Below are 15,317 nucleotides of genomic sequence, written 5' to 3' on the forward strand. Positions count from 1 at the left end.
ATGGGTGCCCTCAGCAGCCTGAGGATGACCTTCTTAATGGCGACCAGACCCAAACCTTGCATTTGTTCCCATCTCTACAGTTTACATGCTTCCCAGAGCCAGTTTTGCTGTGGAGGTAATGGCTGCTTCCATCAGGAGAGGGAAAGCCATGGGCTTTAAAGAAAAGTGGCCCAAGGTTTTCTAGAACAAAAGAAGACAGCCTGGTGAGAGTGGGCACTCTGTGTCCGTGACTGATAACCCAGGGAGGACTGGGAGCCTGTAGGATCTCCTCCCAGAATTTACTTCCTCTCCTGCCCTGAAAAGGTTTCCTTATTGCACGCATCAGGAAGCAGCCTTCAAATTCTCTGACTGGATCTGTTACCCGTGAAGGGAATGCTGGCGCTGTGTAGATAGCTATTCCTGCTTTTGAACCACACAGGTCCTCCGTGGAGACTGGTAAGTTGGCTTCTGGTACATTATCTTCATCTCTTGTGAGATCCGTGTGAGTGAGTTCTTCAGCCTCTGAGCAACCCTAGGGAAATGACAAATCAATTATAATATTCTGTTTAGCAGAAGGGAAAACAGAGGTGCCACAACTACCTGCTAAAGAGCCAAACCTGCTGTCCCCCCAACTCTTAACGATGCAGGGAAGAATAATGAAAGAACAGATGTGGAGGGCCTGTGATGGTGAGGAGTTCTGGCAAAAATTCACACTGTTGTAACAAGACCATCATAGGGAAATAATCAACTGTTAAATTATTAAATTATGACAGCTTAGAGACTGAGCAGAATATGCAGCTGAGTTATGCTACACCGACAATTCTCAACTCTGAGCATGATCAAAACTTGTTAGATGCGGGCACCCAGGTTCCACCCCTCAGAGAGTTTGATTCCGTAGATCTTTGGTGTTTTTCTTCACAAGCATTACGGTTGGTTCTGATGTAGGTTGTCTGTGGGCCACACTTTGAAAAACAAGGAACTTCTTGAACACAATGAGTTAGGAGATTGTAAGGTAAGAACACAGATGATACTCGGTTCTTCAAAGCATACCAGGAATGTGCAGACGGCCTTCCCAGGTGTGTGGGAGTCCTCAAATGTCCTCTTTGCAGTTAAGATCCCTGAGCACTGGAGTGATATGAAGCAGCAGGATGTCTGTGTGGTTGAGCTACAGCCTGGTCATGCAGAATATAACACGGTGGCAAGCAAGTTTAATCAGACCTGCTCACACTTCTACATAGAGAAGGTAAGGCTTCTGCTGACATGGAGTTTCTTAAGGGTGGAAATAAGTGGTATCATGGTCCTGGATAAATACATAAATACATTTGCATTCATTTTCCACCCCCCCCCCTTTTTTGGGGCCAGAATTAGAATATTCTACGGTAATCAGATTTTAGATTATAGATTCCACTCCTGTCACTATCATTACAGACACATTGAGATTGAGATCGTGTCAGTTATTACAACATGATATTAGATTGCAGTATGATATTAGAATACTAAAACCAGGTATTGACTCAGGGAGGAGCTGGTTAGTAGTGATCTTGAAGAGACAGCTGGTAGAAGTCTTCCCAAGAGGAGGAAATCTTTCCCCAAAGAGGAAACAGTAAGTGGCCCTAAAGAGGAAGGAAAGAGGAACATCCCCAGGATAAAAGGAAGTTCTCTTCCTCCGAAGGAGGAGCCACTCAGGAGTGCACCTATGGAGGCTGCTGGCAGCAAGAGCAACAGCTCCAAGAAAAAGGAAAAGTTCCAAAAGCCAGCCCAGCAGGATTAAAATGGACATTGCCCCGCCCAGCCCTGTAAAACGAATTCACAAGAATCCCTGAAGCAAAGTTATAAAAATACAAAGATAGAGCTTCAAGGTTCACTTGACAACTAGCAAACACCATAAAGAGACACACAGAGGCCCTCAGATCAGGATTGTGTGCTTCTGCCCCGCCATTCACAGATCAACAGTGCTTGCTTCCGGGATAAATCCAATAGTCCTTTCCTTATTCATCTCCCTTATTTTGGCACCTTCCACTTAAAAAAAAAAAAAAAAAAGATTTATTTATTTATTTGAGAGAGACAGGGCTCGGTTCCACGACCCTGAGATCACAACCTGACCTGAAATCAAGAGTCCGATGCCCAACCGACTGAGCCACACAGGTGCCCCTGGCACCTTTCACTTTTAAACATCACTATTGCTCTTTGAAATTATGTTCCTATTTGACCTCTGTGGCAGTATTATATTAATGCTTTCCTCTTTAGTTTTCCTTTCATTATCCCGGTTATCTATTTCTCCTCCAAATACCTAATCCTAGCTTTACCCGTAGGATTTATATTTTGGTCTTCTGTCTCTGCACTTCGCTGGGAAAAGTTTTTACCCTTCTTGGCTTCAGCTGTTATTTCAATGTTGATAGCTCCCAAATCAACATCACCAACCTGGATCTTTGATCAAGCTTTACAACATATTCCAGTGACCTAAAAAATCTCTGCTTGCATATCTAGCTGCTAAATCAATTTCCCAAACCTAACCCATCATCTCACCATTTCCTTTTCCTTCTGCACTTCTGTCCTTGGTCCACCACTTTACGAGTAAAGCTAGAGATCTTTGGATGCCTTCCCTTCATCCATCATAATGAATTTGCCAATAAGGCCTGCATTTTCTTTTTTTGCAAACTTTTTTTTACTCCCTATTTCTGCCAGCACTCTGTTTATTCATGTAGTTAAACACATAATAACTCAAAAAGATTTGAAGTGTCTTACAAAGATATGTATCATACCTTCAGATAAAATAAATAGATGAAGAAAAATGGACAAAAAAAAAGAGGGGAGGAAAAATAAGGTAATATAGAGGTATTGTCTGTTTACAAAAATATATAACATGAGTTTCTGGATAGTTACTAGAGGACCACAGGTTTGTTTCTGGGCTTCCTAGTAGACAAAGCAAAGAAGTGAACACCCAGCCTCAAGATTCACTGCTTCCGTAAATCAGAAAGAAAACCATGTGATCAGTGCTGAGACTACTGAGAGATTTATCCTGTGAATCAAGTGCTGGAGAATATCTTCAAAGTCATCCTCACAATAAATTCAACATCAGATTTTATACCACTGCTTTTATTTTTAATCCCTCAGTGTAAACCATTCGAGCAAACCAATTCTGAGGTACTAAGACAAAGTGATTCGAGTATGCAGCACTCTCGTGGGGGCTGGTTCTGAGATTTCAAATACCAAGCACAGTCATCCAGTAGTGACTGACTGGCCCATTTTGATGAGATGCCAAGTCCAGACTGAGCAGGACTGTCCAGTGGACCAGCGATGTCTGCAGGGGGCCCTGGAGGCTTGCCATGTGTTGGCAAATGGCCAGAGAAATGATTTCACTATTTTTTTGTAGTGGACCCTTTTTTCAAATAAAATCCTATGTGAAAGTCCAGTGTGTGAAACAGCTACTTACAGCACTTCTGTGGAAATCCCTAACAGTGTGAAAACGCTAACAGGAAAAATAGGCGGTTATTATCCTCCACGACTGGTAGGACCTGTGACTAAGATTTTTAACATCTATAAACTTCCACATAGATTCAATAATTTTGCCACATTTGCCTTTTCTCTCTTACTCCCTGGGTTTTTGCTGAAGCATTTGAAAGTAAGTTGCAGATATCATGACACTCCTGAATATTTTTGTGCGTATCTCCTAAGAATAAAGACAGTCTCCTAAATAATAACACTGCTATCCCATATAAGAAAATTTACGGTAATTTGGTAATCTCTAATAGAATCCATATTTAAATTTCCCCAACTGCTTACTTATAACTCTCCCCTCTCCAATATGCATTTGGTCATTTTGTCTCCTCTGTCTCTTCCGATCTAGAATAGTACTCCTGCATTTTAAAAACTCATTTTTCATGATACTGAATTTTTAAGAGTTTAAGTCAGTTGTGTTATAGAATGTCCTACATTCTGACTCTGTCTTGTCTAGATTTTCTTTTCTTTTTTTAAGAACTCAAGCAAGTTTGCTTACAGATTCTATATTTGTCTGATTCCTCCTGGGTCCTGCTATCCAGGACTCAAGGAAATTTCCACCACAGCCCTGGAGGCCACTTCCCAAAGAGGATGGTCAAAGCATGGACACTATGATCTGCAACCAGATCCCACCCCACCAGGATTCATGCCCCACTCTTCCAACTGGACCAGAGAGTCATTATCATTAATTAACTCCCTTCTGGACTAGACCCTCTAGTGCTTCTCCCACCAGTAGAACATGGCTAACCAGGTAAACCAGTTCCCCAGAAGGACTTAGGAGACAGGCAAAGGGACCAAATGAGGTAGACAGCAACAAGAACAGCCAGTGAACTGAAGATAAAAAGCAGGCATTGGAGAGGCTTGGTTAGATCCTAAACACTGTTTGTTCTCATGTGGTGCATTAAAAAATGTTTAAAAAAAATGAAATTAAGGGCGCCTGGGTGGCTCAGTTGGTTAAGCAACTGCCTTCGGCTCAGGTCATGATCCTGGAGTCCCGGGATCGAGTCCCACATCGGCTCCTTGCTCAGCAGGGAGTCTGCTTCTCCCTCTGACCCTCTTCCCTCTTGTGTTCTCTATCTCTCATTCTCTCTCTCTCGAATAAATAAAATCTTAAAAAGAAAAGAATCTTTAAAAAAAAGATTAAAAAAAAATGAAATTAACGTTCTTCCCAAGGTCTGTTTTTTGTGAAACACTGGATCTAAAAAGATTTGTGAATCAGAGAGGTGCCATCTGGCATTGAATTTGTTATTTAATTTTTATTTATGAAAAATAATGGTCATATCTGTATCTTGCTAAAGGCTCTTGGCACCGACAGAATATTTCTCCTTGTTGATTTGCAGATTGAGAGGATCCAGAATCTAAATCTCTGGAATTGCTACCAAACAAAGAAGAAAACCATGGATGCCAAGAATGGGCATAAAGACAATGAGAAGCAGCTCTTCCATGGGACAGATGCTGACTCAGTGCCACATGTCAACCGAAATGGCTTTAACCGCAGTTATGCTGGAAAGAATGGTAAGGAAGCAAGTAATCTGGCTGCTCCAAATGGGGTGTCAGCTGCAAGAACCCAAACTGGCGAGGGACAGTGTGGATTGACTGCTTTGTATTCCTTCATGGTTGGTGGCCATGCTGCAGCCAGAGTTTCGAGGTTGGGCTCATTATGTTTCATCCCAGAAGGACTGACTGGCCCTCTAGGATGGCGAAATGACTTTTAAAAATTAAAAACACATGAAAAAAGTTTGAGGCTTTGGAGAGAAGAACTGGACATTATTTTAACAGTATTTGACATATTGGGTCAACACATCAGATTATAGACTAAATTGAACTTCTTAAAAATGTTTTTTCTCTTCACAGCTGTGGCATATGGAAAGGGAACCTATTTTGCGGTCAATGCCTGTTATTCTGCCAATGATACATACTCCAGACCAGACAGATATGGGAAAAAGCATATGTATTATGTGCGTGTACTTACTGGAACCTACACACATGGAAATTCGTCACTAATTGTGCCTCCTCCAAAGAGCCCTGAAAACCCTACTGACCTGTATGACACTGTCACGGATTCTGTGCAGAATCCCCATTTATTTGTGGTATTTTATGACTACCAGGCTTACCCAGAGTACCTCATTACTTTCACCAACTAACATTTTGGTATCCTTCCCAGAAGACATTGCTCGTCTATACATGCCGAGTTGTAAAACAAGTTTTGGGTGTTTTTTCCTCTTAACAGCATTTTCTAAGATCAAAGGATCCTGTCACTGAAATCAGACTTTCTTCAACTTCTCCTTCATAACTGGAATGAACCTGCTCTTAAGAGCAAAACATTTGAGAATTTACATCAGATAACTTAGTTACAACTGTGTGTCCACAACCGTGGACATCCAATCTGTAGAAGGAAGGAACAGATTTGTGTTTTCGGGAAGGAGAGAATATGTTCATCTTAAAGGCAGAGGGCACAGCTATGCCATTTCAGCTGCTGCTGAAGGAGACAGCTGGTGTATCACATCAGGACGCCATACTCCCATAAGGAGCATAGTATTACTGAGTGGGTAGGACTGCTGATTTCCCTGCAGCCGGGGATGGTGTCTCTCTCTTTTTTTTAATCCCTGGCCTAAGGTCTATGCCTGATGTAAATAGATGCTCCAGAAACATTCCATAAACCAACTGAGAAGGAAAAAGCCTAGTCAGACTCTGACTCAAAGTAGGAGCCATCTCTTTAATATTCTTGACTTGCCACTTTGCCTTAAATTGAACAGATTCCGTGACAGGGAACTCTGTTCTTCACGAACTGAACCATGACAATGTGGGACAGCTCCAGTCAGGGTTCTGTGCCCTGCACAGTTCACGGGCTGTGGTCTAGCTTGTGGCCCATGGGAATTGGGTCCCACGGACTTGTGCAGCACAGCAGTCCTGGCTCCACTGGTCCTTTTCTATGTTGACCCCAAATCTGCCTTCATCTAACTTCTGTTGGTCTTAGTTCTGCCCAGTGACAACAGTGGTATACTTCCAGGGTGAAACCCTTTACTATGTTAAGATTAAGTGAATTCTAATGTTATTAAATAGCATTATTTTCCTTGGCAGTCTAGCTTTTGATGATTTTAAAGACTTGTGCATAAATAAACCAAAGGAATTAAGCAGCCATATTGCTAATTTGCTAGCTCAGTGTCTGTTAGATAGGAAAGTGTTGGTTTTTTGAAAAATTTTCCCCAGATAAATTTCAGACACGATTTATTGAGTGCCTAGATTGTACCAGGTAATATAATAGGTGCTTTCACATATTTATTTTATTCCTCCAAACAACCCTGTCAGGTAAGAATCATATCCCCATTTTAAAGGTGAGGAAACTTGGGCATCTGGGTGGCTCAGTCTGTTAAGCGTCTGCCTTCAGCTCAGGTCATGATCCCAGGGTCCTGGAATTGAGCCCTGTGTCGGGCTCCCTGCTCAGTGGAGCCTGCTTTGCCTCCCTCTGCTGCTTGTGCGCACTCTCTTTCTGTCAAATAAATAAATATAATCTTTAAAAAAAATAAGATATAAAGTTGAGGAAACTGACGCTCAGAGTGCAAGAAGCTTCCTTGCCTGGGGTCACCTAGGTAGTAGCCCTCAGAGACCGAAACCCAGTCCTGATTCCTGTGTCACCAAGTCCTTTGCTCTTCCCACCACAGAGCATGGCCTCTAGATTAATGTTGCCATTTCAGGAACATCCCAGGTAGTCTATGAATGACCGTCGTATTTCCTTGGCTTTTTCCTTCTGGCTTTGGTTTCCATTAGAGTCTCTTCATTTGGAGCTCTGTAGGGCAAAAGGCTAGAGCAGATGCCCAGTGCAGATGGTGCACTTGAACACTAGGGGGTGTCGAGAGGAGGTTAAACGCGTTCTTCCTTGGCTGCTGTGAACTACTTGCTTCAAGCACAGGAGGTTGAGGGGGCCACAGTTCCGCTTCATTAACAGACATCCTGAAATTTTTTTCTTGCTCTTGCTGTTTTTTTTTTTTTTTTAAGATTTATTCTTTTGAGAGAGAGAGAGAAGGGGGAGAGGTGGAGGGAGAGAATCTCAAGCTGACTCTCCGCTGAGTGGGGAGCCTGTTGCAGGGCTCCATCCCAAGATCAGAAGATTATGACCTGAGCTGAAATCAAGAGTCAGATGCTTACCTGACTGAGCCACCCAGGCGCCACTGTTGCTGTTTGTTTTTTAAATGGATTGGCAAAGACCCCTTATTGCTTGGGAGTGGCTTCCCAGCCACTGGCCTCTGAGCTCAGACTTGACAATGAACGTAAGAAATAAAAGGGAGAGACCTGCTCTCTGATTTGCTCTTGTTCTCCAGTGGTTTGGTTAACTCAGGGCAAAGCTGAATATCAGGGTGTATTGCACCAAAGTGTAATGATCCAGTCAGTAAATGTTATAGTTATCCTCAGTCTAAAGAAATATATGTCATTTACCTCCTTTTTGAATAAAATACTTGGAAAATACATTTGGTGGTAAACCTCTTTATCCTTAAGGGCATCTGCATACAGGAGAGCTTGATGATAAAAACAGGCCACTGCTGATAAAAGATTACAACTAAACAGGAGAGCATCAGGGGCCTCCAGAGTGTTAATAGTATTCAGCTCAAAATCACAGTAAGGGCACAGTACAGGTTTAGTTTAGTAAATTTGAAGGGCAAATTGACTCCAACAGGAAGCCCCTGCTAAACCAAGCCCACTTCAAGACTGTGATGGGTCTTGGGGGTTTCCTCTAGGGTCAGAGATTCTTAAACATTTTTGGTATTTGAATCACTTTAGCTGTTTGCTGAGCTAGCAAGTTCTGGCCCATCCTAAAGGAGTCAGGTTCTGTAGCTCTAGAGGGGTGCCTAGAAATGAGCATTTTCAGCAAGCACCTCAAATGATTCTGATATCCTGATACTCAGAACCGCGTATGACTTTCATGGCTCCAGAGACTTTTGCTTTCACGGGTCCCTTACTCCATAAAAAGTAAAAAAGTATTAACAATTACATTTTGCAACTGCATTGATACAAACATGAATGCAATAAAAGCTGGATTATATGTTTTTTTTATTATTATTTCAAAAGAAACTAAAACATTTTGGGGCCCCCGAAAAGCTCATGGGCCCCAGCCACTGTACCAACTGGATAGGTCAGCCTTGCTGATACCTGGATATGTTAGGTGCAATGCTGAGCCATATTCTTTTTTTTTTTTTTTAAGATTTTATTTATTTATTTGAGAGAGAGAATGAGAGAGAGCACAAGAGGGAAGAGGGTCAGAGGGAGAAGCAGACCCCCCGCTGAGCAGGGAGCCTGATGTGGGACTCGATCCCAGGACTCCAGGATCATGACCTGAGCCAAAGGCAGTTGCTTAACCAACTGAGACACCCAGGCGCCCCTGAGCCATATTCTTAATAGAAATGTTTGTAGTTCTTATATTCTCAGTGTGAGCTGAGCTGGAACCCACTGCCCCACCCAGAAGTGGCCCAGTCCTGGAAGCAGGGGAGAATGAGCCTGTATTCTTTAATGCCTCTGGCTTCTGCAGGGTCAAAGTATTTATCTAATAATTTCACTCACACAGGCTTGCTTATCTGAGAAGTGCAGAATGAAATGGGACCCAGCTCCCTGAGTGCCTGATGGTCTCCCCCTTTTACTATCTTTCCTCACTGCCATAATCCCCTTCACAGATAGCCAAGGTCTCCATCTTGATAAAATCAGGAAATTATCTCCCATCACCCATTTACACTTAGAAATCCCTTCATACCAATGTCTTAACTCTCTTCCCAGGTCTCTGCATGTCAAAGACTGTTACCTCCAACTGAATTAAATGCTTTGTTTCAGGATGTCCTTCAAACTTTTGTGACCCCAAACTTTTGTGACCCCACCTACATGAGGACATGAAGAAATACATTTTATATCAGGCCCAGTACACACACAAATATAACTGAAAAGTTCTATGAAATATACTTATCCTAAAAGAAAATACTTTTCCTGGAAAATTTCATGAAAAAATACACTTACTAATGATTCACTGAAATCACCTATTCTATTTCACTTTTTAAAAATGCTGGTCTTACCCACTATATTGATTTTATGACTTACTAATGGGTCACAACCTACAATTTGAAAAACAGTAGTCAAAGGAGTAGCATATGTAAAAGATATCTGAAGATAAAGATATGTCTATTTCTGCAATAAAGATCTACCTACTAAGGGGACCAGGCACCTTACCCTTGGCCACAACATCCTCTACCCCAATGTATTTGATGGAGCGTTGCGAACAAGTTCTTCCTTTTATAATCCACTCAGCCAAATATTTAACAAGCCCCTACCATATGCTGGAACTCTGATCAAGGCTCTGCGAACACAATAATAATCAAAGCAAAGTCCATACCCCCATGGAGTGACATTCTGGTTGGGGTAAACAATAATCAAATAAATAGGTAAATCAAATAAATAGGTATATTGTGGTCAACTGGCAGTAAGTGCTACAGATTTCTTCCAGACCCTTCTTTTCCTGGGCATGTTCATATAACACCTCTCTCGCTGCTAGAAGGCATATATTTTCTTTGGATGTACTGATACCCTGAGTCTGAAGACTGACAAGGATGGAGTCAGTAGTCAATTCATCTTAAAAGATTACTTTTCTTACCTTTTGTTATGTATTTGTTTCACAAATGGTTACTCCGAGATCCATATGCTTTTCTAATTTTAAATTCTTACTTAGACGGTAATGGTAATAATTATCCCCAGATCTTCTTGCAAATGTAATGAGAGTAGGCTCAATTTCACTAGACCAAACCTTTAGTCCGTTGCAGGAGCCTGTAACATCCGGTGCTTTTCCTTCCCAGGACCAGTGTTCCTAGATGTCTCAGTTCCTTCCATAAGGAGACCTTATACTGGACCCCCACCTACTTTTTTCCTGACTGGTATCCTGCTCTGGATGACAGAACTCTGCGGGTGTCACAAGTGTAATCAGTCACTTCAGCTCAAGGCTAGAATCCACCCAATGGATGCATTAGGCCAAGGGTTGGCAAACTTTCTCTATAAGGGGATACATAGTATTTCCAGCTTTGCAGGCCACACTGTCAGGCCGACCTCTGCTTGAGACTGCTGAAGAGATTACTTTCTGTTGAGAACACCTGGGGCTTACATTTGAGATAGGCTGAAAGGATCAGATGGGAGAGGAAAAGCAAAGTCACTGAAGAAAGAAGGCCTAACAACTAAGAGCGAGCCAGTTTGGCCAAAGAGTAATGTTCATGAATGAAGGTAGCAAGAAACTGAAACACATTTAGGTAAGAACAAGTGCATTTACAAGCATGTGCAAATTAACTTTTTGCTCTGCCATCTTTTATTTAATAATCATACTACTCAAAAAATATTTTTAAAGTATTATTTTAAAAGTCATTTCCTTAGAACCACAAACTTCTTCCTTGTATCAGAAGTTGTGCCACTATCCTGGTTACTTGTGGATTCACCAAGCAGTCTAGCAAGTCATCTGTAGAAATGAATGTTTGAGAAGGAGCCATACTACTATTTGAAGAGATTTGTTCCACAATTGCATCCTCACTTTTACTCATCATTCGCTGCCTCTTGGTACAATGCAATTTTCCAGAGTGTTCTCCATCTTCGCCAACAAAGTCTTTACCATCACCTTCAAATATGCCTCCTCTCTCTGAGGGTAGTTCTTCAGAACCCAGTATTACAGGAACCAGATCAGGACCAAAGGGACTCGCTGCCTCCTGTTTTCCCATTCCCAAGAGTAAGTCCTGGCCACCTGTTTGTCCCACCTCCATGTGATTGTGCACATCTGATCCCTCCTTTTTCATGTCCTCTCTGTTTGTTCTCAGTGCTTGGATTTCTACTACCTTAGATGTTCTGTAATGATCAAAAAGGGCAGAAACGGCTCTATTTAAGTAGCGACAATTGACTTCATGGGATGTTTCCTCAACCTAAGGAGAAAGAAAAACTCTTTAGAATGGATATATGCACTTATATAAGTTAGAAAACGAATGTTCCAGCCAGGGTTGATTGATCACAGGAAACTAACTGCCATGATGCACACCAGAAGTGGCCTACCTCGGTTGGGTTTAACCAAGCTCTGGTATTGTGTGGATCCTCTGCAGTCTTCAGGGCACACACAAGCATGCGTGTGATTGCCTCTTCTACCCGGGCCTGGTGGTCCTCTTCCTGAGTCAAGATTAAAAAAGCACATTGTTTTCATTTGTCACTATATCTCATGGCTTAAAACAGAGTACAGTCTCTATCAATTGTGTATCCTGTTCTCTTATTAATACAAGCTTTGTTAGAGAAGGAATGAATATATTGTTGGAAGACCACAACTTTTACATATTCACTATCACCTCTCATCTAGAAGAGATGAATATTTCACCGACCACATTTAAATTTTATCCTGTCTGTAAGACATAGGCCTTAAGTATGAGCTACCTTGTGGTCATACTTAAAATCTTTTCCATTTGTTGACATGTTTAAAATTTTTTTTAAAAAGCACAACATACAGAGGAATAATACCTATAGAATTTGATAAGCTAATTTAGGAATGGAAGAAAAATTATAATAAACATGCTTGGCCAAAAGAATGAAATGGCTAAAAATCCAAATATGTTTTTTTAAAGAAACAATAAGCATAAACTAGAGCATTAATAATAAATTACATGAAAATCAACTCTGTTCATCAAAAGGCAACAAAAGGAAAAAACCCAACCAGAATTTTGTAACACATAAAACTGATACAAGGTTAATATCCAGGATATAGAAAGAATCCACACACATCAATAAGACAAACAATCCAATTTTTTAAAACAGGCAAAAGACATGAAGACATGCATTTCAAAAAAAGAGCAATCACATGACTAATAAATATGAAATTATGCTTAACCTCATAAATAATCAGGGAACTGCAAATCGAGAAACTGATGAAATTGGCAAAAGAGAGACTGATAATTCCAAGTGGTAGAGAAATGTGCACTGACAGACTCACTGATGGTGGGAGTGCAAACTGGTACGGCCATTTGGAAAACATGTTGGCATTACCTTGTAAACTTGAGTATTGTACATCCTACAGACCAGCAATTCTACTCCCAGAGAAATACATATTCTTTAGAGAAACTCTTGCACTTGTGTATAAGAATATTCTATTTATAAAAGCAAAAAATTGGAAGCAACTCAATCATCCATCAACAAAGAACCAATAAATTGGGGTACATTAATACAAGAGAATATCATACCACAGTGAAAATGAATGAAATCCCCATGATAAGACACCACTTCACACCAGTATGGCTCTCATAAAAAAGATAATAAAAGTGCTGGTGAGGATGTGGAGAAGTCAGAATATTCACACGTTGCTGGTGAGAATGTAAATGGCTTTGGAAACAGCCTGGCAATTCTTCAAAAGGCTAAACACAGAGTTGCCATATGTGATGGTTAATTTTATTAGTTAACTTGGTTAAGTTAGTTGTTTGGTCAAACCCTAGTCTAAATGTTGCTGTGAAAACACTTTGTAGATGTGATTAACCTTTACAATCAGTTGACTTTAAGTAAAGGAGATTATCCTCAATGATGTAGGTGGACCTCAGGTGAAGGCCTTAAAAGCAAAAACGAAGGTTTCCTACAGAAGGGATTCTACCTCAAGATTCTAATAGAAGTCCTGAGTGAGTGGGTCTCTAGTCTGCCAGGCATCCTACAGATTTCAGACTCCACACTGCAACTTCAACTCTTGTCTGAGTTTCCAGCCTACTGGCCTGTCTTTATGATCCATTATTATACCATAGGATCCAGAAATTCCACTCCTAGATGAACACACGAGAAAATGAAAACATATGTTCACATAAAAACTTGTACATGAATGTTAATAATAGCATTATTCATAATTGCAAAAAGTAGAACACAACCCACATGTCCGGCTGATGAGTAGATAAACAAAATGTGGTATAGTCATTCAATGGAATATTATTCAGCCATAAAAAGGAATCAAGTACTGATATATGCTACAATAGATGAATCCTGAAAACATATAATGCTGAGTGAAGGATGCTGGCCACATAGTCTATGATTCCAGAACTGGCAAATCTATAGAGACAGAAAATAGGTTGGTGATTGTCTATGGCTACAGAGGAAAATGGGGGAGCAACTACTCTATATAAGGGTTTTTTTTTTAGGTTGATGAAAATGTTCTAAAATTGATTATAGTATGATTGCATAATTCCTGAATATACATATAATTTCTGAACTGTACACTTTATTGTTTTTCCACAGAGTATTCAAATGCATTTATTTGGGATCTTAAAATAGTTCTAGTCCATTTGCTTAACAGGCTTTTAAAAAGCTGCATCTGTTTAAAGCTAGTAAAATTTTAAAGAAGTAAAATTCCTAGAAGCTCTCAAAACCTCTAAGAAATTTTTTTTAATTGAAGTATAATCAATGCACAATGTCACATCTGTTTCAGGTGTATGACATCAGGATTCAACAGCTCTATATACTATGCTGTGCTCACAAGCTTAGCTCCCATCTGTCACCACACAACATTCCTGCAATACCACTGACTATATTCCCTCTGCTGTACCTTTCATCCCTGTGACTTATTCATTCCATAACCGGAAGACTGTACCTCCCACTCCCCTTCATCCAGAAAGGAGTGTGGGGGGGGAATGAGCAAAATTATACTACTACAAATATGTTACATATACATTATTTTATAGGTATAAATAAAGTGAAAAACATAATAATGGAAAAATTACTAGAGCAAGAGGAAAGCCTTTAAAAATTAACAAAAAAAATTTTTTTTAAAGATTTTATTTATTTATTTGACAGAGAGAGACAGCGAGAGCAGGAACACAAGCAGGGGGAGTGGGAGAGGGAGAAGCAGGCTTCCCGCTGAGCAGGGAGCCCGATGCGGGGCTCCATCCCAGGACCCTGGGATCATGACCTGAGCCGAAGGCAGACACTTAACGACTGAGCCACCCAGGCGCCCAACAAAAAAATTTTTTTAAGTTTGGAAAAAATACCAATAAAATAAACATATTTCAGTACTAAAAGAATAAGGAGAAATATTAAAAGAAAAAGATTAAAAAAGGCACAATTGAGAAGAATTGAGAATATACTTTATCCTCTGGAATATGTTAAAATAGAATCTGCACCACTTTAACAGAGAAGAGATGAAATTTGTACCACCTGAACAGAACTAGAATTTCTACTTTTTCCCCAAATCTATGTGACTTGTGACAAGAATACCAGAGTCAGGATTTACATTGAGTTATTGTATCGAATATGGTAGGTTTTATTTATTTTTTTAAAGATTTTATTTATTTGACAGAGAGAGAGAGACAGCGAGAGACGGAACATAAGCAGAGGGAGTGGGAGAGGGAGAAGCAGGCTTCCCACTGAGCAGGGAGCCCGATGCGGGGCTCGATCCCGGGACCCTGGGACCATGACCTGAGCCGAAGGCAGATGCTTAACGACTGAACCACCCACGTGCCCCAAATATGGTAGATTTTAAAACTTAAGGGGTTTTGGAGTTACATTTGGCAACAAGAAAAAATTATGGTTCAGTGCTTGAAGAGACAAGGATAAAAGCAACACATGACAGGGAAAATATAATTACTCAGCTCCTAGTCTGCATTCCAGTTTTTCAAGGAAGAATGAATGCTCTTTAAACTGTGACGTATGCAGAAGTTAAAGAACGAGAGTCCTGGTTTGGCGAAGGATAGAAATCATCCATTTTAAGTCAGCATCAAGTCCTTAGGTACCAAATTTGTAAGTACTACCTCATAACTTGTTTTTACTCAATGATACCAATCCTTTGGAAAATTCTGTGAGAGACAGCTGAAAAAAATGGCATAAAA

The 15,317-nt window shown here is 40.6% G+C and overlaps 2 protein-coding genes across 5 annotated transcripts in view; one reads left to right on the forward strand and one right to left on the reverse strand.

The window, feature by feature from the left end:
• Positions 1-7,941, forward strand: part of PARP14 (poly(ADP-ribose) polymerase family member 14) — a 39,877-nt gene extending 31,936 nt beyond the window's left edge. Inside the window, exons 15-17 of one of the 4 annotated variants that reach the window (XR_003610476.2) lie at positions 1,089-1,222; positions 4,020-4,228; positions 4,818-4,907. Coding sequence is in view for 3 of the 4 variants with exons in the window: in XM_028110506.2 (XP_027966307.1) it covers positions 1,089-1,222; positions 4,818-4,992; positions 5,332-5,621 (599 nt within the window). In the remaining variant the exon portion in view is untranslated. Of the gene's footprint in view, positions 1-80; positions 411-1,088; positions 1,223-4,019; positions 4,229-4,817; positions 4,993-5,331 lie in introns of those variants that run through there. The other 3 variants (XM_028110506.2, XM_028110507.2, XM_028110508.2) reach the window with 3 other exon arrangements.
• Positions 7,942-10,775: 2,834 nt separating this feature from the next.
• The window catches only part of HSPBAP1 (HSPB1 associated protein 1), a 60,610-nt gene continuing 56,068 nt past the window's right edge, over positions 10,776-15,317 (reverse strand). The window contains exons 7-8 of the mRNA XM_028110509.2: positions 11,533-11,643; positions 10,776-11,405 (exon numbers count right to left, since the gene is read on the reverse strand). Of these exons, the coding sequence (XP_027966310.1) occupies positions 10,866-11,405; positions 11,533-11,643 (651 nt within the window). The 3' untranslated portion in view covers positions 10,776-10,865. The remainder of the gene's footprint in view (positions 11,406-11,532; positions 11,644-15,317) is intronic.

Source organism: Eumetopias jubatus, unplaced genomic scaffold (genome assembly GCF_037043125.1).
Source record: "Eumetopias jubatus isolate StellerSeaLion01/CBP00866 unplaced genomic scaffold, mEumJub1_p1.0 scaffold_1, whole genome shotgun sequence".
NCBI classification, from domain to species: domain Eukaryota; kingdom Metazoa; phylum Chordata; class Mammalia; order Carnivora; family Otariidae; genus Eumetopias; species Eumetopias jubatus.